The sequence below is a fragment of the Dunckerocampus dactyliophorus genome, chromosome 1, assembly GCF_027744805.1.
Source record: "Dunckerocampus dactyliophorus isolate RoL2022-P2 chromosome 1, RoL_Ddac_1.1, whole genome shotgun sequence".
In the NCBI taxonomy this organism is placed as follows: Eukaryota; Metazoa; Chordata; class Actinopteri; order Syngnathiformes; family Syngnathidae; genus Dunckerocampus; species Dunckerocampus dactyliophorus.
In genome coordinates, this window is record NC_072819.1 from 36,927,942 (window position 1) to 36,949,479 (window position 21,538).

The 21,538-nt window shown below is 39.0% G+C and overlaps 1 protein-coding gene across 1 annotated transcript in view; it reads left to right on the plus strand.

The window, feature by feature from the left end:
• pcbp4 (poly(rC) binding protein 4) overlaps window positions 1–21,243 on the plus strand; it is a 54,305-nt gene extending 33,062 nt beyond the window's left edge. Inside the window, exons 8-14 of the mRNA XM_054778728.1 lie at window positions 2,851–2,925; window positions 7,342–7,413; window positions 12,375–12,416; window positions 12,502–12,577; window positions 12,726–12,775; window positions 17,885–18,054; window positions 20,291–21,243. Of these exons, the coding sequence (XP_054634703.1) occupies window positions 2,851–2,925; window positions 7,342–7,413; window positions 12,375–12,416; window positions 12,502–12,577; window positions 12,726–12,775; window positions 17,885–18,054; window positions 20,291–20,627 (822 nt within the window). The 3' untranslated portion in view covers window positions 20,628–21,243. The remainder of the gene's footprint in view (window positions 1–2,850; window positions 2,926–7,341; window positions 7,414–12,374; window positions 12,417–12,501; window positions 12,578–12,725; window positions 12,776–17,884; window positions 18,055–20,290) is intronic.
• Window positions 21,244–21,538: the final 295 nt, after the last annotated feature.

Sequence of the window (21,538 nt, forward strand, 5' to 3'; positions counted from 1 at the left end):
TGAAGCCCCAGAATACCATTGAACTCAAAAGATCTACTTTATATTCAACATTTCAAAATGATTGCTATGTCAACGAACAGCAACACTTGGGATGGACGATATGGCCTAAAATCTATATTGCAGTACAGTAATCCCTCGTGGTTAATTGGTTCCAGACCTGACCGTGATAAGTGAATTTCCACGAAGTAGGATTTCTTATTTAGAAATGGACAATTTTAGTAATTAGATCATAGAAAACCTGTTTACAACCTTTTAAATACGTTTTTTTTAACATTATTAGAGCCCTCTAGGCATGAAGTAACACCTTTATAATCACCTTTAGACTAGTATTACCCAATATAGTAGACATAAGAACAGCAAATAAGCCATTTAAGACTTAAAAAAAGACTCGTGCGTGTTGCTATAAATGTGTTTCCTAGGGGAGCTGAGTGTCGGGCGGACAGAAAGTGACATTGGGGATCAGAGCTGAGTTTTAGCTTGCCGTGGGTTACAGCCGCAGCAGTAGCCTGCAATAAAAACCTGCAATAAAAGCCTGTTGTTCTGGACATCAAGTCTGTCATGTGTGTATCTCACGGACAACATTCCCTTGAACCTGCACATGTGTGCAATCGCCCACTGATCTTGAAATAAAATCCAACCTGAGCTGTAAATAAAATAAACACCATTTATTCTGTACCATTTTGCAATGCAACTCCGTGAGTGACAGGCGACAACAAGCGGTAACAACACAATGATGAACACTGTCCAGCAATGGTGAGATCCTGTTGGTACGTATTTACTTACACAGCCAGTCAATTCATTAACAGTGCGTTACTTAGTTCATGCCATTTTTATGCTTGAAAATGTTTAATTAAAAAAAAATACATATATTTGCTTCAGTATGCTTATATTTTTACTAATAATAGGCTGTATTCAACCACAAAACAGCATTATTTATTAATTAATATACTTTTTAAAAAACCTGATAGAGTGAAGCTGTGAAATTTGAACCTCAAAGTGGTGAGGGAAGACTGTATATATATAAATATATATTGATATATAAATTATAATAGAACCATTTCAAAACAGGTTATAGGTATGCTGTAACATATTGAGTTATACTGTTTAACATTGTTATACTGAAGCTAACCAATAATACTGTAAATAAAATACTTCTTACCATTAATGCAATTTCTGGTGCGGCATAATTTTGCACCGTACTCCTTATCTTTCTTTTTTTTCACCGTTTTCTTCATCAAAGGGTATGCTCTGCAGAAAAAAAAGGCAAGTTTACTTCTTGACCTCTCAATGACCCGGGTAGGGTAGTGCTTTATCCGGTATTAATCAACTTTAGGTGTCTGACCTGGAAAATATCGAAAGGACAGCTGGCATTGGCTCTGGCCAGATGCAGTCATAAAAAGAGCAACATCTGGCTCCTGAGCCATAGGTTCCCTACCCCGCTCTAGACTCTTATTGCACTACATGTTAATTTCCTGTGAATAGCTGGTTAGTCTCTGCTGTAACGCAGTTTCAGCTAGAATTCTGTTAACGTATACTAAACACTTATTCTTCTGCTGCTTTACATTCAAGCTAGCTTAGCAATTAGCATGGCTTCTCTGCCTGTATCTTGTGTTGCATGCTTAGCTGTATTCCTTGTCCTCCAGTGATAATGATACATGTAAGAAATGTAGTTTTCCGCCATGGAGGCAAGGATGAGTAAGTTAGAGGAGCGGCTCCGCACAGTGTAAAGGCATACTTTAGCCGAGCTAGCTACATTACATTGACAACGCGTTGCAGCTTTTCACTCTAAATATTGCGGGACACGCCTAGGTTGCGTCATCCACACGACTCTAGGACGATAGAATTAAAATCACTACGTTGGCCAAATTTAGATCCTTTCTATTGCACATTGTTTATGTGCGACAAAACACAAGTTGAAGATGTCCAAGGTAGGTTTATGGAGTTCTTCTTTGTTGAATTCATGATGGGTTAATGATGATGGGATGAACTTCACGGTTTGATGGAAACACGGTGACAGTCACATGGAGTCAAAAGGCAGTGCTGTGACGTCAGAGCTCAGAAATGTGAAGCTGCAGAAGACAGCAAAGAAAGAGGCCTGTGGCAAGGGCTGTCCACCTTTAGACACCAGCTCAACAGCTCTCATGAGGAAACGGGAGAGGAGATAAGAAAAAAACAACCACTGGCACAGTCTCCCTCCTGTGCCTTCATCGACGTGCACAAGTCCTTTTTGTTTCAGTGCTGCAGCTGGACTTGACTGACTAATTGCTAGTTTGATCCAGTTTGCAGGGGCTTTCTTCAAAGCAAGCTGCATTGAGATTCAGTACCAGCGGCTCCTTGCTTTGGGCTCCAAGATTTAAATTATGCAAAGTTATACAAAGAATTTGCTGTGACTGCTCCCGCAGAAAAGATGCTTTACATTTTTTCATCCCCCTCCCCCCCAAAACCGTAGCATCAACTCTGCAGTTAACTTGATAAGATATCCACATCAAACCGTGTCGTGCACAGTGTACAAACTCCTTTTCTAATTGGCCTTTGAAGAGTTTTATCTTGAAACGTCTCCCTGTGAGCGGATGTTTGATTTATCCACAGAAGAGCCAGTACGGAGGCTGATGGAAACTAAAGCTCCCAGCTATCATCCACTGCAGAGCTTCTGTTATTCAATGAATGACCAATTTGAACAAAAGAAAAACAAGAACACGGAAAAAGCTCATTAGCAGTTAGAACATCATTAATTGTTATTGTGCTTCAGTGTAGCGTGCAGCATCATTGGCTCTCAGGGCCTCCATGTTTGACAGCTTCAACTGCTTAAAGGCTTGCTTTTAACACTTTGCTTGTTTTTTGGCTCCTCAGTCTCCTCCGAAGGGCGCCACCATCCCTTATCGGCCGAGCCCTTCGCCAGCCGCCCTCCTCATTGCAGGGAACCAGGTGAGGAAGTAATGAAGTTGTGAAGCCCTTTGGCAGAGCATAAGGGGTCAGATTGGATACTGGCAGTCACATTTCATTCCAGCTGCCAAAATGAATGTTAATGAACAGTTTGAGCAGGACATAAATATGGGCTGCTCATCAGGGGGTAAAAAAAATGTTTTGTCTATCTTTCATGTGTTACTTGTCTGTTTGCCTTATTTAAGGTCTCCACTTATTCTAAATTATTTATTTCTATTGTATCATTTTTATTAAATTTTAATCTTATCTGTATCCTTATTTTTCACATTATTATTTCTTCCTTTTCCTTAACACTGCACAAGCTACCGTATATATTAGAGGTGTGGACTCCAGTCATGTGACTTGGATTCAAGTCAGACTCGAGTCACAATTTTGATGACTTTGGACCGACTTGACAGTATCATCAAACACTTGCAACTCGAACTGGACTATACTCTAATGACTTGAAAATGACTTGAGATTTTTAATAAATGTGTCCCCATTAAAAGGATTCGACTAATGTGATCATCATTATGTAATTTCCAGCAAAACAACATATTTTCCCACAGAATCTGCCTCATTGAATGCATGTACTAATGTCAGGTTTAACAACAAACAACGAGGGTGTCTATAGCATTTCTGTGCACTGCCTAAATCCTGAATGCTATGTCAGTACTCTTTTTCTGTGACACTGGTCTGATTTTATTTAAAAAATAAAACAATTCAAAATGCATTAATTGAACCTTAATTTCCAAAGTATAAATTGCAGGAGGTCATTACTCAGTATAACAGTCTGACGGTGTCATCTTATAAATAAATCTAAAATCATCACACAGCAACTTAACACTCAAAGGAAGGTAAGAAATATACAAGTACCTAAAAAAAACTATTTTAATGTTTTCCCATAATGCATTTTGTCCCAGCAAAGCATTTCATTGGTAAAGCCTGCCGAGGTGCTGCAATACTGCCTCTGTCCTCCAGAGGAGCTCAGAGGGAGGCTGACATCATTGCAGCGCCCCGGCAGGCATAACCAATGAAATGCTTTGCTAGGACTAAATGCATTATGGGAAAACGTTAAAATTGTTTGGTTTTTTAAAATTTATTTTAAAGTCATATTGGCACTATATTTCTTAGCTACTATATTTCTTAGTGAATTAATTATCATTAATAAACATGGAGAAGGGGTAGTATTAAATAAGATCTGCTTCTTCCTACTCATTTTCAGATTTGTTCCATTGTGCAAATGATCTTTATAATGAAATGTATTAAGCATGTCTGAAACAAATAATCCATACCATCCTTTATGAAATGTGCCTGAAGGCTTAGAGCTGTCGTTGAGTCAAAATGACAAACAAGGAAATGAAAAATGCTGTTTAACACATGACAATATAATGTAGTAATCCCCAGATGCTATCTAAATATGCCCTCTAGAAGTTGAGAGGATGAAAGGGATGCCATAAGAGCAATCTGATTGGATGCCTATTAATCAAATGTAGGTATAGCATATATCAAAAGAGAATATACACAAGCGTGTGTATATTATTATATTATTGTGTGTATATTATTATATATATATTACACACATGTATATATATTTCTTTTGCACATCATCATGTGTTTCAGCACATCATTTTGACAAAATACTATCATGTTAAAAAATAGCATGGCCTGAACTATCAAAAAAGCAAAAGAAAAATAAGTTTTGATAGTTTATTTACCACTTTACTGGCATCCACAAACTACTGAAGCCTTCTGACTTTTCTTTCTTTTTGAGCAATGGCCAAAATTATAATGTGTCTGTACTGCTGAATTTATTTTGTGTGTGTGTGTCCCAACATTATTGCAAGTGCGCCACAAACGCCACAGGTCACGTTTGGTGGCTGCATGACGTCACTGACGTACCCTTGTGGCTTATGGCCGAAAAGCTACTGTGACTACATGTTGTAACAAAGCACATAAACTCCACCTGTTTAACATATTCACTAAGTTTGCACCAGGCCTTACCTGGAAAGCTTTAGGATTACTGTGAAATTTATCTCAAGCCAATTGACACGTACCCTTGTATGTATATGATATGTTAACACAACTTGTTGTAACTTACCTTCGAAAGAATATTAGTGTGATGAGCCTTCAGCTGCTGCTTGAGATTGCAGCCACGTTTACCGCCATCTCTCTGCACAGTGCATTCAGTTTTTCTTTTGGTTGGATTATATTTTACGACGGAGTATTAGGGTCACATTGAAAAGAAAAAGATGAGATTTTGACAAATGAAGTTGTACATTACGAGAATAAAGTCGTAAATTTGCAAGAATAAAGTCATACATTTAGGAGAAAAAAAGTTGTACATTTACGATAAAAAAAAATGACGTAAATTTACAAGAGTAAAAGTTGTAATATTAAATTTGCCAAAGGTCACATGAAGCCCCACTTTTCATAGCTGTCTCAGACAATGCATGCTACGACGAAGTATTAAAATAATCTGAGATTTTGAGAATAAAGTTGTAAATTTACGAGGATAAAACATTTGTGTTCAGTTGTGTTGTCACTGACTAATATTTAAATTTGTTTGATTATCTAAAACATTTTAGTGTGATAAACATGCAAAAAAATAAGAAATCAGGAAGGGGGCAAACACTTTTTCACACCACTGTATATTGCTTATTGGTAAAAAAAAAAAGCCAATATCGAGCACCTCTACTTTTTATGGGATTGAAGACCTAGAAGCACACAAAAATCATGTACTTAAGAAGCTGACCTTTGACGGCCGTTACCTCAAGCATCTTGTGTTGTAATCATTGACTAATATTTAAATTTGTTTGATGATCTGAAACATTAAAGTGTGACAAACATACAAAACTAAGAAATCAGCAAGGGGGCAAACACCTTTTCACACCACTGTATATACCGTTTTTGTCCAGCACTTCATGACTGATACCGATATCAAACGATGATGATATTGGCAGCACCTCAAAATAATGTCAGGTCACGAATGAAAAAATTATAGTTCTTCTACTGTGATACCACATGATGCATTTCACAAATAAACACTGTTGCAAAATAAGACAAATATTGCAATTTGCAATGTAATTTGCAGAAAGGGTGCTATATCGATCAATTAATCACCAATTAACCAATTAAAGCAAAACGTCTTATTTCCCCATCGCAGCACCAGCACTTTCACCACAAATTAAAACTATTTTTCTGAGTCAATGATTTTGTTAGATGCCATCTGACAGTTTTTATTGTGAAGGCCGGAAAGTGTGCTCTTTTGTCTTTGAGCACTTGATGGGCTAATAAAAAGTGCCTCTCGAGCTTCATGGCGGCTGTTCTTTTGTCGTGTTTAGCTTGCATGTCAGTGGATATCTTATTAAGACCCTTGCTTACACATATACAGTATACAATCCAAAGGCCAAAAATAATTGCAGACCGCAGACTTACTAAGCTAGCAAACTTGTTGCTGTTTGGAGTATCACTCGTCATCACTCGCGCACCAATATCATTATCAGCAGAAAATCAGATACCTATTTATAAACCGATATCTCATTTTTATGCCAATATTGGCCTATAATTTCGGTCGGCCGATATTATTGAATGTGGCCATAAAAAGTATGTCTCTTCGTCGCTTCCATTATTTTTTATTGTTTCTAATATGGGATATATGAGGAAGCATGAGTAAAAGATCATATTGGTATTTTTGCTAAGCACTCTGTTGGTTGTAATTTTCAACTGATGTTCTAGCATGACTGCAGGAGTTTTGTTGTGATTATTAGAAATACAACTGAAATTGTTTTAAAATGTTATTTTTGGTACTGTGACCCAAATGTAATAGCTCAACGTGAAAGGTACAAGCTGAGTGCCATGCTCACCCTTGTGGGGGTGCAGAATTTGTGGTCAGGCGTGTGTGTGTGTTTGTTACCGCTGCTGTTGGGGAAGGGACACATATCCACCCGCCCATAGAGTGAGTCACAAGATTAGCAAGTGAGACTGGAGACCTGCCGTCTCCTTAGGCTACGGCGGCGTGCAGATACTCGGCATAGCTGTCAGCAGTTCTGACACAGTTCTTCGCCGTACGGAATGGTGTTATGTTTGTGATATCCCTCATAATAGGCTTTTAAATTAAACCCAGGAGGTCAGTGAGAGATGGCTTTAATAACGGCCGCGCAGTGATAATTGATGTTTGTATTACTTGTCGGGGAAAATGGAGAGGAGTGGGAATGGCACTGTGGATGACTCATTGCTTATAAGCCTGTTAGGTGTGTTAAAATGTTAGAACTGCAGCTTCAAGGATTCTCCAAATTCAATACACAGAGAAAAGCTGCTCATACCCAGCACATATTTAATCATAAAATGTTTTTGGAGATGCACAATATTAAGAAGAAATATTAGTAATGAGTTTTTGCTTCTCCCATGTGTTTCAAGGTGTTTGAAGCATCCGATTTTGCACCCCACCCTCTGTACTCAGTCACCCAGGGTGGCCTTGACCTGCAGCAGGTACGTGACGTCTCAGTCTAAGAATATTTTTTGTCATTTCAATATCAAAGATTCTCCATGTCTCCAAAAGTTGGGGGGTTGTGGAGGCACTCGGGTGGCGAGTCCAAATTTAAACGGTCCATCCTCCGGCATGCAACATTAAAAACAACAGCTGAGTGGAAGCTGCAGCTATTGTTCCAGCCTGTCATCGGAGCTGCAGCCCCTTCTGAAACGTGATGCTACCCTTCTTGTTTAGTCCTGCCTTGCTCCTCATGCAGCGCCACAGAGAAATACAGTCGCCCCTCGTTTACCGCGGTTAATTGTTTCCAGACTTGACCACGATAAGTTAATTTCCCTGAAGGAGAATTCAATATTAATAAATGAAATATTTTCGTAGTTATGGCGTAGAAAACCTGTTTATAAGCTTCTAAATACAGGTTTTAACATTATTAGACCACTCTACACATGAAATAACACCCATATAATCACCTTTACATTTGCATTACCCAATATAATTATAAATATAATCAGAGAAAATAAGACATTAGTCATAAATAAGATAACATAAACTCACACGTTAGCAATTCCTTCTTGTTTATTTCTGGACAGTGTACTTCCTGCGGTGGCTATTGTCTCATCAATGTATTGAAATGGTGGCTTTAAATGGCTTCACACTCATATTACCCAATATAGTAGACATAATAAGAGTAAATAAATCATTTAAGGCAAAAATAAAATTTGTGTTCCTGTGTGTTACAGTAAATATGTTCCCTGGCAGACCTTAGTAGTGGGCGGACAGGAAGTGACGTCGGAGGTTCGGAGTTGAGTTTTAGCTTGTTGTGGAGCCCCAACTGTAGCCCATGTTATTATTATGAATATTGTTTAATGCCCAATATTGGCATTGAAATGTGATATCGGTAGATATCGGCATTGGGTTTTTTCCTGATAATGAAAACCGATTTAAAAAAATGTTGTGTAGATGGACATTTTAATGTTCACATGACCAGGATGACACCACAGTTTGTTCATATACAGTGCAAGCCCACTTCCTTTGCGCTTTCCGCAGGCTATCGTGTCCTTGTTCGCTCTGACTGTCCACATACAATTAATCACAGACTTTTACAAATTTCAAAAACTTTGTAACATTGCTAAAAAATGTTATTGAATAAACATGTCTCGACGTGGACGAGTCCATATCCATAGGATAGAATATATTACTTAAAAGATGATAATAGTAGGAGAACAAACAGAGGTGCTTGAAAGATACTGTAGATTGATACATTATTTATCTCCAAGACAAATTCACATTTCTAGCAGCTCTGCAAAAGTGTCCTAATAAACGTAATCACTTCAAAATAAAACAAACAAAATAAAATAGGACAGTTAAGAAAAATAAGAAAATAGAATAAGAATAAATAGATAAATACGTAACAAATCACTTCAATTTCAATAATACATAATAATAATAATAATAATACATACACTATAATGATAATACATAATAAGTTAATAATTTTTTGAAAGGCAACCACCGTGGCGGCGCCGGTAAAAAAAAAAAAAAAAAAAAAAGGAAGAAGCATTTATGCTACACATCGGTATCGGTTGATATCGGAATCTGAAATTGAGAGTTGGACGGCATATCGACATATCGGATATCAGCAAAAAAGCCAATATCGGACATCCCTAATGTTATGTTATTATTATGTTGTGAGATAATTTATACTCGTAATTAATGCCTTTTCTGGCCCTTGTCTTGCCAAACGTCGACACCTAGTGGCCAATGTAGGATGTTACATTTACAATTAGAATGCGTCCTCTACCTTGTATTTGTATTTTAGTTCATGTAGCCATTTTTATGCTTGAAAATGCTTAATTTAGGCCAAGAATAAGTACAATTTGCTTAAATATGCTTTTTTTTGCTAATAATAGGCCGTATTCAACCACGAAACAGTGATCATTTATTAATTAATTACTTTGTGAAAAAACGCAATTGAGTGAGGGTGTGATGTTCGAACTGCAGTGTAGCGAGCGAAGGCTGTATTCCTATTCCATGACAGGAAACATGGATACTTACTGATAAATTAGTACAAGGATGAAAAAAAAGTGATTTAAGTTCCATATTTGATGTTATCAATATTGCTGTTACATTTAGTTGTTTGGAATATCAAGACAGCATAAATGAAGCATTTGAAGGGCGAGCTCTTATCGCCATTTTATGAGCATGGATGGACTCTTGATAGCAGGCAGACTGCTGGCGTCAAGAGGAATTGAGTTAAGCTGAGTGCTGTCTGCTCTGACCAGAAATACAGTATATTGATGCAGGGCTGCATAGACACCACCCGCACTAATTACATGAGTGAGGAGGGTTGGGGGCTGATGGATAAAGTGAAACAACATGGGGGTTCACGTATGAGAGTTTACATTACATGGCATACCATCAGGCATGTGCTGATGACAGTGATGACAATGAAGACATGGAGTATAGACAACTACCTGCCACACCTGATAAATTTACAGGAAGAAAACAGATTTTTTCTTATATAAGCCGCACCGATGTATAAGCTGCACGTGTCCACATCGTAACGTGGCATATTGTGGCGCGCACGAGTCTGTGAGGACCAGTGACGTCTTTATGTGACAGGAGCTTATCATGAGCTATGAATAAACTCACGACACGCTTTGTCAACCCATTGGAAATTGCAGGTCATTACTCAATATAACAGTCTAATTCACGGTTTCATCTTACAAACAACATTAAACTCATCACACAGCAACTAATACTCAAATGTTATACCTCAGAAATATAGAAACATGTATCAATACGAGTTTTATATGAAAAAAACCCAACATTTTAATTTGTTCCCATAATGCATTTTGAAAGCACAGAAAATGGCGCTGCAATTCTGCTTCTGTCCACCAGAGGACCTGGAGCCCAAAGCAAAAAGAGGGAAGCTGTCATCATTACAGCGCCCCAATGAATGCGTTGCTCAGATGCAACGCCTTATGGGAAAACTTAAAAATGTTGGGGTTTTTTTTGTTTATTTTAAAGTCATATTGGGACATGTTTGTATATTTGTACATCCACCTTTTAGTATTAAGGTGCTGTGTGATGAATTTAGTGCTGTTAATAAAGTCTTCTTTGAAAGATGACACCTTGAGTCAGACTATTATGTTGTTATACTGGTATATATACTGACCTCCACTGCCTTCCAATGGGTTGACAAGCCTGTTGTCAGTGCACTGATAGCTCATGATTGGCTTCTGCCAGTATTTAAGCAATTACTAGTAGTTCTGAAGTAAAGGATATGTCACGAGATTACAACTTAGCCATAAATTTGCCACACCGCTGTATAAACCTCAGGGTTCAAAGATTAAGAAAAAATTAGCTGCTCATACACCAGAATTTATGGTACAAGGGGTGCAACAATACATGTATCTGATCAAACTGTTTGATACAGTGGTCTCGGTTCGATACAACTATGAATTGAATCATATTGGAACCCAAGTCACAAATATCAGTCAGCTGACATCAAAGTCCCCTCTTGAGTCGCCGGAAAACATGAAATCCCAGCAGGCCGAAGCAATCCGCAGCTCTTGTTGTGGCTGCTGACAGACGGGGTCTCAAGCAGCATGCAAAAATGCATTTTTCATCTTTATTATCCAAATACCGGATAAAATAACTCAGCGGTAAAATGCATATACATACAATAAAAGCCCTCATTGCATTTGAAGCTTACTAGTTATTGTTTCTATTTTTTCTTTGATGAATTGCAAAATCTTTACATTGCTTAAGTTTGTTTATGTTCGTCATTTTGATAATTGTTTTAGTTTATTTTATAATTGTAATATTTAATAGCAAACTGGATGTATACATGAAATAATGAACGCTACTTAGTTTTATTGAAATAGTATTGAATTTAATATTGAATTATATGTAATTATCTTAATTGTCATGTTGAATTGAATCATGCATTATTTATTTTATTATTTTTTACAAGATGCTGTTTTTGTCGTATATGGTTCTTACCTCTAAGTGTGCACAGTAGAAAATGAGGTAAATGAGGCAAAACAAATGTTGGCAATTTCAATAAAATAGAAGTTAAAAAAGGCATTACAGTATTTTTTTAATCAAAAAATAAATTAAAAAAACGAACACTAAAGTATCGAACCGAGCTGAACCGTGAATTTTGCACCCGTAATAATTAACCAAATAAAATTTCTTTTAATCATATTATTATATTTTTGCAAACTTTTTCACACAGGGCCATGTAGGTTTGGATTTTTTCTCCTTTAATAACAAAAAGTTTCATTTAAAAACTGCATTTTGTGTTCAGTTGTGTCATTGACTGATATTTACATTTATTTGATGATCTAAAACATTTAAGTGTGACAAGTCAGGAAGGGGGCAAACACTTTTTCACACCACTGTACACTATCACCACGTCATTAGGTACACATGCACAATCGACTGAGATGCAATACAAGGAAAATATGTTTACTATTATGGATGTATTATCAGTGGTGGGAAAATAGTAGAAACCACTCAACATGATGCAGTGCAGTTTACTCCTGTAAACTACAAAAAAAGGAAACAATGTGGAAATATAGCTAATATGAAGAAAACTAAAGTAACGTACTGCATTTCACAAGACTGCACCTTTTTCATAGTCATATCTCCAATATAGCAAAAAGCTAAATCTGTCAAAGATGGCTGTTTCAAAAGATGGGTAAAAAAAATAAGCTGAAAAAAACGTCTGCAGCACAGTGCTGTGGCTGATGAAAAGATTAAAAATACAATTTGTGGTTTGAACTGTCTCACAGAAATGTAGTCAGTCAGTTGGCAAATGTGAGGTACAAAAACATATTTGATGTCGGTGGTGTATTTACCAGTGAGGCTTTTTCCTGGAAGAGAGTGCACAGTCATTGCCAGCATGCACTCTTTTATTGCCACAATATATTTAATGCAGGATGCTCTCTTGCAGGCATACACTTTGCAAAACCAATACGGCATTCCACACTCGGAGGTGAGTCCATTTGTGGATATGATAGACTGAGCACGACTGATGGTTAAGTGTGCACAACATAATGCTCTTTATACTTTTTTTTTAGTTGGCCAAACTCCATCAACTGTCAATGCAGCAAGGCCTCAATCCAGTTGCCCAGTCCGCTTCGACTATCATCCCTGGTATGGACCGCAGCATTGCCAAGCAACTGTAACTTCATTTTTAAAATAGTATTTAGATGGCAAGAGTGAATTAATAGGAGTCTCCGCCTGAAAGAGAAACTATTCTATCCAATTGTTTATGCTGTGTTGTTTTTTATTCTCTCAACAGGGATGGATGCAAATGCTCAGACATCTCAGGAACTGCTTATTCCCAATGATGTAAGGCACAAATTTTTCGCATATTTATCATGTTGCAATTATCCCATTTGAACCTAAAAAAACACCTGCTACTTTGTGACCAGTGTGACTTCAAAAGAGACGAGAGATTTCTTGCTAATTACGTTCATTATTTTAACTCCAGCCTAACCCAAGGTTAAAGGGATTTTAGCTGATATGGATCCTTTTGCATGATTGTCTGGGCTGCATTGCAGCGTCTTCTAGTGGCTCCCGCGAGTGCTGTATAAATCCTCTCATGTTCCCTGACCTACTTAGAAGCAGTCTGCTGTCAAAATAGCCAATAAGGAAACAGGCAAAGATCCGTTCAGTCTTCAGTTAGCCTCCGCCAGGGGTTTTCTTTTGATAAAGTGTCTCTTCAATCTGAGCACAAAAATCACAGCACTCAAAGTCACTTCAGCATTTGGAATTCTGTTGAGTTTTTTTTAAGCTCAATCATAAAATGAAATTCATCATCAATCTATTTTCATATACAATACCTACATTCTACAACATCCAGTGTGAGAAGGTAACCACAATCTTTGAAAATAAATGTTGCTGAAAAAAATTATAGGAGGCGGCTGCTTGGTTTCCTTACATTTCTCTTAATCCCATGAAAGGATGAAACCCAAAATTGTGTTGGCACATCTTTCGCTGACTTTCCTCCACCGGCTGCGCCTCTCAGCTGCAAGCTCACGCCATCTCACAGAGGAAATAAATCTTTGGAAATTGGGTCACAAATAAGTAGCTTCAAAGGGTATTTACATTTTAACAGATAGAAACTTGAGATGAGAGGTCATGGAGCATTTGTACTTGGCAATTTTGGGATAATTTAACTTAGCATTCTAAATTAACATTTACATGTTGTTCATTTCTCAGCAAGTAATACATTCATTAAATCATTTGGAATTCAGTTATATTTACTTACTGAAGAATAGAGAACTATAAATGTCATACTTATAATCCTAATAATTAATAAAATATATACATACTCTATATATATTACGGCTGTCATAGTTAACGCATAAAAGAACATTTTCTTTAACGGCACAATTTTTTTTTACGCACGTCCTGTTTGACCCTCGGCCCACACTGTAGTCTGAGGAAACACCGTGGTGGATGTGCAGCCACAAGCGGGAACAAATACTGAGCAGAAATGGGCAAAGAAAAGGGTATTTTGAATGGTAAATTGAGCTTGAAAGCCCTGGCATATGGCTGTCGCAACAAGACCAAAGTTATTTGTATCTACTGCCACTGTGAATTGAGTTGTCACAGACTACGTTGACTGCCAGAGAGGCACTGCCAGTATTTTTTATTGTCATTTATACAGTAGTACCTTGGCATACGAGTGTCCCAACTAATGAGTGTTTTTTAAATGAGAGCCGTCTCTCTGCTGATTTTTTTGCTTTGAACTGTGAGCTACAATTTGGGTTATGAGCTGGTTGTTACAGCTTTTTGGGGGCTTATGTCAATGTGACCATGACTGGAGATGAGTATGGACCTAATTAGCATTAGTAGCGCTAGCATTAGCATCATGCTAGCTAGTCGGGAAAGATTTTCAACACATCACCAAAACATATGTAGCAGTATTAAAAAAATAAGAAACACAAGAGTTTGATGCCATAAAATGTAATAAGAAAAAAGGCACTTGAACTCAAAAGTTGTTTGGAACAACTTGGAACAACTTCCAAAAAACATATTTGGTAATAACATGAAGTTCTCATGCAGGAATCACCAAAACTAATCAAATTTTGCATTGAAATTACAAAAGGAAATAGTACCAAGTCTTTGGAAGAAAAACTCAATATGTAAACAATGTGGTGCTGAGGGCATGAGCACATCCTCGCGATCGTTAATGACGTGACGACGTTTATCACAATTTACTTAGTATATTAAGTTCATGGGGAAGTCTAAATATTAGTAATTTTAATGACTCATAATTTTAGTGTTTGAAACGATCTTCATCTTCTCCCGTACATCGTCATGTTTGTTATGGCACGCTGACGGAAATGACGTCAACGGCGCCTCTGATTGGTTAAAACTGCCTTAACAGTCCATGGCTGCAGCGCCCCCTTACTTTGGCATGCGCATGACAGCCTGCGTATGCGTATTCGTGTGGATAAGAATAGTTTTACAACGTCACTGTGTGGATAGAGGTATCTTTGACACCGGAGAGGGGCAGATGTGCGTTTTTGAAAATATCCGTATTCGTGTGGACATGGCCCAAGTCTAAATGAAACACTTAATGCTTTGCAGTATTGTCACTTATTATCTTGCATTCTGGAGCCTGCCACCCTTCCACGTGTCAGCAAAGAAAAACAATTTTTTCTCCATGGCTAAAGTGGCTATAGGAGAGGGTGAAAAACAAGCATGAGATGGATGACTCCAGGTTGCACTGTGTTGGGCTGAGTACAGTCACAACCCTTCAGACCTTCAACCACATTTCTAAAATACTCCAAAGGCTTTTTTTCCACTCAGGCAAACCCCCATATGGCAAGTGGTACAATGCATCAGCGGAATGAGGAATTCTACTTCTATACGTGACAGGGGCAGGTGTAAGCTTGGTCCATTGTTCCACAAGAGAGGACTTATCAGCAGGACTGAGCCTCTGTCCTCCATCACCACCACACACCCCCATCGTGTACAATCCTGCTCTTGCTCTGTGCAGTGAACACAGAGGCATGCACACACACTGAGAACACACTGAGAAAGTGCTTACACCCAGTGAACAGGAGAGCATACTTAAGCACTGCAAAGATTTAGCCAGAGGAGAAATGGCTGCACCCTCCATTATGGCATCCTTCTTCCTGCGTCCCCTCCAATGGCTAGCTCAGCAGGAAGTGCACAATACAGTGTATGCTGTACACAGCATCAATACTCTTACAGCAAGCATATTTGCTTTCCTTCAGGCTTTTAGGAGGAATGCTGCTGCCATTTGCACCAAACTTGGTGACAGCTGGCATCAATTGACAGCTGCAGTAAAAGGCCAGAGGAGATTGTGAGCCTCAGTGGGTGGAGGTGTTATCTGTTATTTGGGCTCTGTGGTGGCCATTGTCTCCAGAGTTACTCTTTTTTTAGGCAGCATGTTCTCTGTGTCACCCCCACCACCCTCGAGCCAAGAATAGCCAGACAGAGCAAACGGGCCGATGTGTGACGAATCAGACTTTGCCCAACAGGCTGCTTACCTCTCTCGAAAGGAATGCCAAATGCAGAGCGGCATTGGGGCGGCGTGTGTGTTTGTGTATTTCGGCCTATGCGTCAGCCGCTGCTAAGCTGCCAACACACACACACATACTACAAGTGCTCCATCACTGTCTGCCCACCCTCCCATCCTGCTATATATCTGGTTGCACAGAGCAGCCACTGAGCTCTGACACCCAGCACTTGAGCTGATACACAGCCTCTGTTGAATATCTATTGTTGGGAGTAAGCCGGGGTCCACTTTGGGTGAAACGCAGCACATGCGCACATGTATTTTTGGAACACTTTAAAACTCCAGTCATCGTCTTCTCCAGCTGAAGGGAATGCCTCAAAGATATTTAACTTGCTGTATTTTCCATGATGTTTTGCATTAGTGTGAAGATGCTTCTCGGTGGTGCACATTTGGGAAGTGATTTGTTTGGGAAGTCGCCCCCACTCAGAGAAATCAATAACCTTTTAGCCACTCAGATTAATGAGAGGCAAATGTGCCTTCTCTCTTTTCTTTGGCCTGTGCACACTCAGAGGCAATTAAGCCGGACCCCCGGAAGAGTTAAAAAAAAATGCTTTTGACATGCTTGATGGATGGATGGATGAGCAACTCACTTGAGGACAAACAATGTTATTGCAATACTTGAAGTGCTTTGCCTTATGTCAGCCAATTTGATTTAGTACTGTTGTTTTCCACTGGGATATGCTGGATTTACAGCACTTTGTCCGCTTTGTCCGCTTTGTATATTTACTTGGAACATGTTATTGTTGTCTTTATAATTGTTGTCTTTATAATAGTACTCAACAAGAACAATTCAACTGTACTTTACTAAGTAGAAAAAACAATAACTATGTTCGACTACTTATTTTAAGTATTATGGACTCAAAACTGAGATACAGTAATCCCTCGTTTATCACGGTTAATTGGTTCCAGACCCAACCGTGATGAGTTGAATTTCCATGAACTAGGATTTTTTCTTTAGAAATGGAGCATAGGAAACCTGTTCACGATCTTCTTTATATGGTTTTCAACATGATTAGAGCCCTCTCGACATGAAATAACACCCATATAGTCACCTTGACACTCGTATTACCCAATACAGTAGACGTAATCAGAGAAAATAACCAATTTAAGACATAAATAAGACTTGTGCCGTAAGTGTATTCCGTGTGGAGGACAGGATGTGACGTCGGCGGTTCAGAGTTGCGTTTTAGCTTGTCGTGGGTTGGGCCCGCAACAGTAGCCAGTGTTATTATTATGATCATTATTATTATTATTATTATGGTTATGTTATTATTATTGCGCCAGTTGTGAGATCATTTAAATCTGCTTCTTAATGGCTTTTATTTGTATTTTAGTTCATTAAGCCATTTCTATGCTTGAAAATGCTTAAAATTAGGCAATCTGTACGATTTGCTTCAATATGCATATTGTTTGACTAACAATGGGCCGTGTTCAACCACGATTTATTAATTAATACATGCTTAAAAAACTGATAGAGTGAAGCTACAAAATTTGAACAGCAATGTGGCGAGGGATGGCTGTGTATTACTTAACAAGAAAATTTGACTTGAAACAAGTAAAATGTTTCATTTTGGTTGGCATGTTTGTTTAACTTTGTTTTTTTTAAGTATCTCTTAGATTTGACTTCATATTACTTAAAATAAGCAAAGTGATCTAACTAAGAAAGTGCTTGGTAAGCATATATATATTTTTTTTACCTTGATTAGATTACGTTTCATTTTCTTTCAGCGTAGAGGTTCAGTGTGATCCATTGTGCTCGTCAACAACCACGTGTCCTTGCCATTACACTGAGCAAACAATGACAAAATATTCATCATGAATTCCCTGTAAATCATCCATCTCGTTATCTCCAGTCATTCGTCCTTCTACCCCCGTCTCACTGCCGCTCTCTTTTCCTACAGCTGATCGGCTCCATCATCGGCCGTCAGGGCACCAAGATCAACGAGATCAGGCAGGTGTCGGGAGCCCAGATCAAGATCGGCAGCCAACTGGACGGGACAAGTGACCGCCATGTCACCATCACAGGAACCCCAGTCAGCATCAACTTGGCCCAGTACCTCATTACCTCCTGGTAAGTGGTGGCGGGTAATCGAATGAATCATATCCTAGGCCTAGGGGGGGAAATGCATCCCTTTAAAAGGGTCAACGGTCACGCTGTAGTCATAAGTGATAATGAGGTACGTCCTTGTATGACCGGCAATTGACCCCGAGGGAAAGAGTAAAAGCATTGCAGTGCGTATTTGCAGTGTTTTGATGGAATGAAATATTTAGAATGGCGCTGAGCCATCCTTTCACCCACACACACACACACGCACACACACACACACACGCACACACACACACGACTCCCTCTTTCAGTTTTTAAACAATGACCATGAATCTGGCCACACAGATATGGATTAAAGCAAAAATAAGTAGAAAATAAATGAAAAATGGGACCCGGTGAAGTGATCACGACAGAAGAAAACCTATAAAATGTTAGATCAAATATAGATCAAATTGTCTTAATAAAGTCTACTCTCTAATCAAACATGAGACAATCAGATTCCAGTAGTAATTTAATGAAAAATGTGTTTTCTGTGGTAGAAAACAACAATAAATAAAGAAGGGAATTTGGCGCTCCAATAAACGCCTTCAGTACAGCAAGGCCTGGGTTGTGTATTCTGGAGTCATAAATGAAATTTCCCCGCTAACTAATAAAAACTGATGTGGTGATGCTGGCAGTCACACACACCCACACCCGCGCACACGCACACACACATACATACACTTCTCTTCTACTTTGCAAAATCTGCCAAGACGAAATAGAATATAATTCAGAAAAAGTTTGATTTGTTTTTTTTTTTCCAAAATATATTTTGATAAATCATCTCTAATTGTGGACCACACGGTGGCCGAGTGGTTAGCATGTTGGCCACACAGTCAGGGGATCGGGAAGATCTGGGTTTGAATCTGCGTTGGGCATCTCTGTGTGGAGTTTGCATGTTTACACCGTGCGTGTGTGGGTTTTCTCCAGGTACTCCGGTTTCCTCCCACATTCCAAAAACGTTCATTGTCCATCGGTATGAATGTGAGTGTGAATGGTTGTTTGTCTATATGTGCCCTGCCATTGACTGGGATAGCTGGGATAGGCTCAGCTGGGATAGGCTCCAGCATGCCCCGCGACCCTAGTGAGGATAAGCGGCATAGAAAATGGATGGATGGATCTCTATTCGTGGATCGGTAGGCCGACACTTGTCTTGTCAGCGCTCAACCGTATTCAAACAATCTCTGTTCATCACAAGTTAAGGTCATATATTTTTTTGTCGGCAGTTTACACTGCAAAAATGGAAACCTAAACAAGACTGTATTTTACAATTTTCCGTTCATTCATTCATCATTTATATGTATTTATATGCATTTCAAATTGCTTTCTGCATGTAAAACTATAATTGCAAAACTATAATAATGTGTTTTGTGTTAAAATTATTGGCTTTCTGGAGCAGATACATTGAATTAACATGATTTGTTATGGGAAAAATGTTGGTTAGAGTCAGACCTTCTGGAATGAATTAATGACACTAACCAAGGTTCCACTGTATTCTGGTAAACTTACAGCCTTATTTGTTGTTCTTCATAATATTCCGACTTAAAAAAAACATCTTTTCAACTTATGTCAACTTTATGCTCCTAAAATGATGTTATTTTTCCTATTGTCGTAAAATTACGACTTTTTTTGCGATTTTTTTTTTCTTAATAGCTTGGCTTTATTCTTGTAATTTTCTTTATTGATTTTTCCATTTTTGCTGTTGTTTTGTTTTTTTTGGGTTTTTTTTAGATTTCTTGTAATTATATATTTTTTTGTAATTTTGTATTTTTAAAATGTGCTGCGGGCCAACAAAAAAACAGCCGCAGGTCGCAAACGGCCCTCGGGCCACACTTTGAACGCGCCTGGTGTATATTTACAGTATGTATACAGTGTGTACTGTACAGGATATATACTGTGTATATATATGTATGTATATAGTATTACAATAGCCACTATGCTAGAAGAATACAACCAGTATTTGGCATTATTGTTCAGCCTTGGCAATGAAAACCATTTTGCGTAATCCTATGAACAAACAGCTACGCCGTTTCTGGACAACCTCGAACTGAGCATGTGCTGCTTCATTTTACACAGCTATCAGTGCGTTGGAAGTTTGCCTTCTGGCAAGGTTTCCATTACTATCAACTAAGTCAGTGTTGGGGCAACAGTATAATCCGCTAATCTTGGTTCTCTGTCCTGTCTGTATGTCTCCGCTCCCTCCCCCCTTGTGTCCTCACAGTTTAGAGACAGCCAAATCCACAGCCCAGGCCGCCACCATGGCAGCGCCCGTCGACCTCAACATGGCCTTCACCCAGCCGGCGTCCCCGGCCGCCTCCCCTGCTCCCACCCTGGCCACCCTGACCCCGGCTCACGTTCTGGGCGCCCCGTATGGTGCCATGCCCCTCTCCGGCCTGCTGGGGATGAAGTCCGTCCCCTTTCTGACTCTGTCCAGTCCGGCCCCCGCCGTGGCGGTTACGGCGGCACCTTCCCACACCACCCTGGCAGCCTACACGGCCAAAATCTCCTCAGCCAACTGCATCAAAAAGCCAGAGAGACAGAAGTTTGCTCCCTACTGATGAAGCCTCTGCGCCTCCACGCCTGGGGAGCCAGATGAAGGACAGCTGTTCATGTTCTTCCGCAAACGCCTGATGTAGCCATAGCCCTCAGAGGCAGCGATGCCCTTGACTTTGATTCTATGATGCACCAACAGAGAAGAGACCAATGGAGTAAAGCTTTTCAAATCATTTACAGATATAAACCCAATGTGAGTTTCACGTCAAACTGGTGGGCTGCCATCATCGTCACTTCACTGTTATTGATCTATTAAGTCAAAATATCTAGAAGGGCTTGAAGCCCATCTGAGAGACACATGTTTAAACACGTTTTCACATGTGTGTCTCACGTTGGAGGTCAGCCATAAGTATTTATCCTTCAATAGTTTGTAAATTATACTCAGATGACTAAATACCCCACTGTATGATGCTTTTATACGTCTATGTTTGCCTCTGGAAGTTTTTAAGAAAATTTGTAAATGTCTGGGGGGAATTTGTTTTTATGGTACTGTACTTGACTGTTCAGTGTTACGTTTCTTTTGTTGGATTTTCTTTTGATTGTGCACTTGTTTCATCTTTATTTATTAGTATTGTTTCATGTATTAAAAGTCTTTGTTTCCTGACTGGTTTTTGCGTCCTTATTGGTTGGTCATTACATACACTGCAACCAAGGCATACATTGTGTTCATCATGCTGCTGCACGCAAACAGTAAACTCACAATTTAAAACAATCGGTGAAGCAAAAGGGTAATGCACATCCGGGAATTAACCGTGCACACAAAGGTGATTCCTGTTTTATTCCAGTCATCTTGTTTTTTATTAGAGGGGCGCTTCACAACCGCGGTGGAAAAACAATGCCTGCTGTGTGAATCGCAACCAATGACTGACATGCTTCACGCGCACAAAAACAGAATCAAAAAGCACGTAGAGGAATG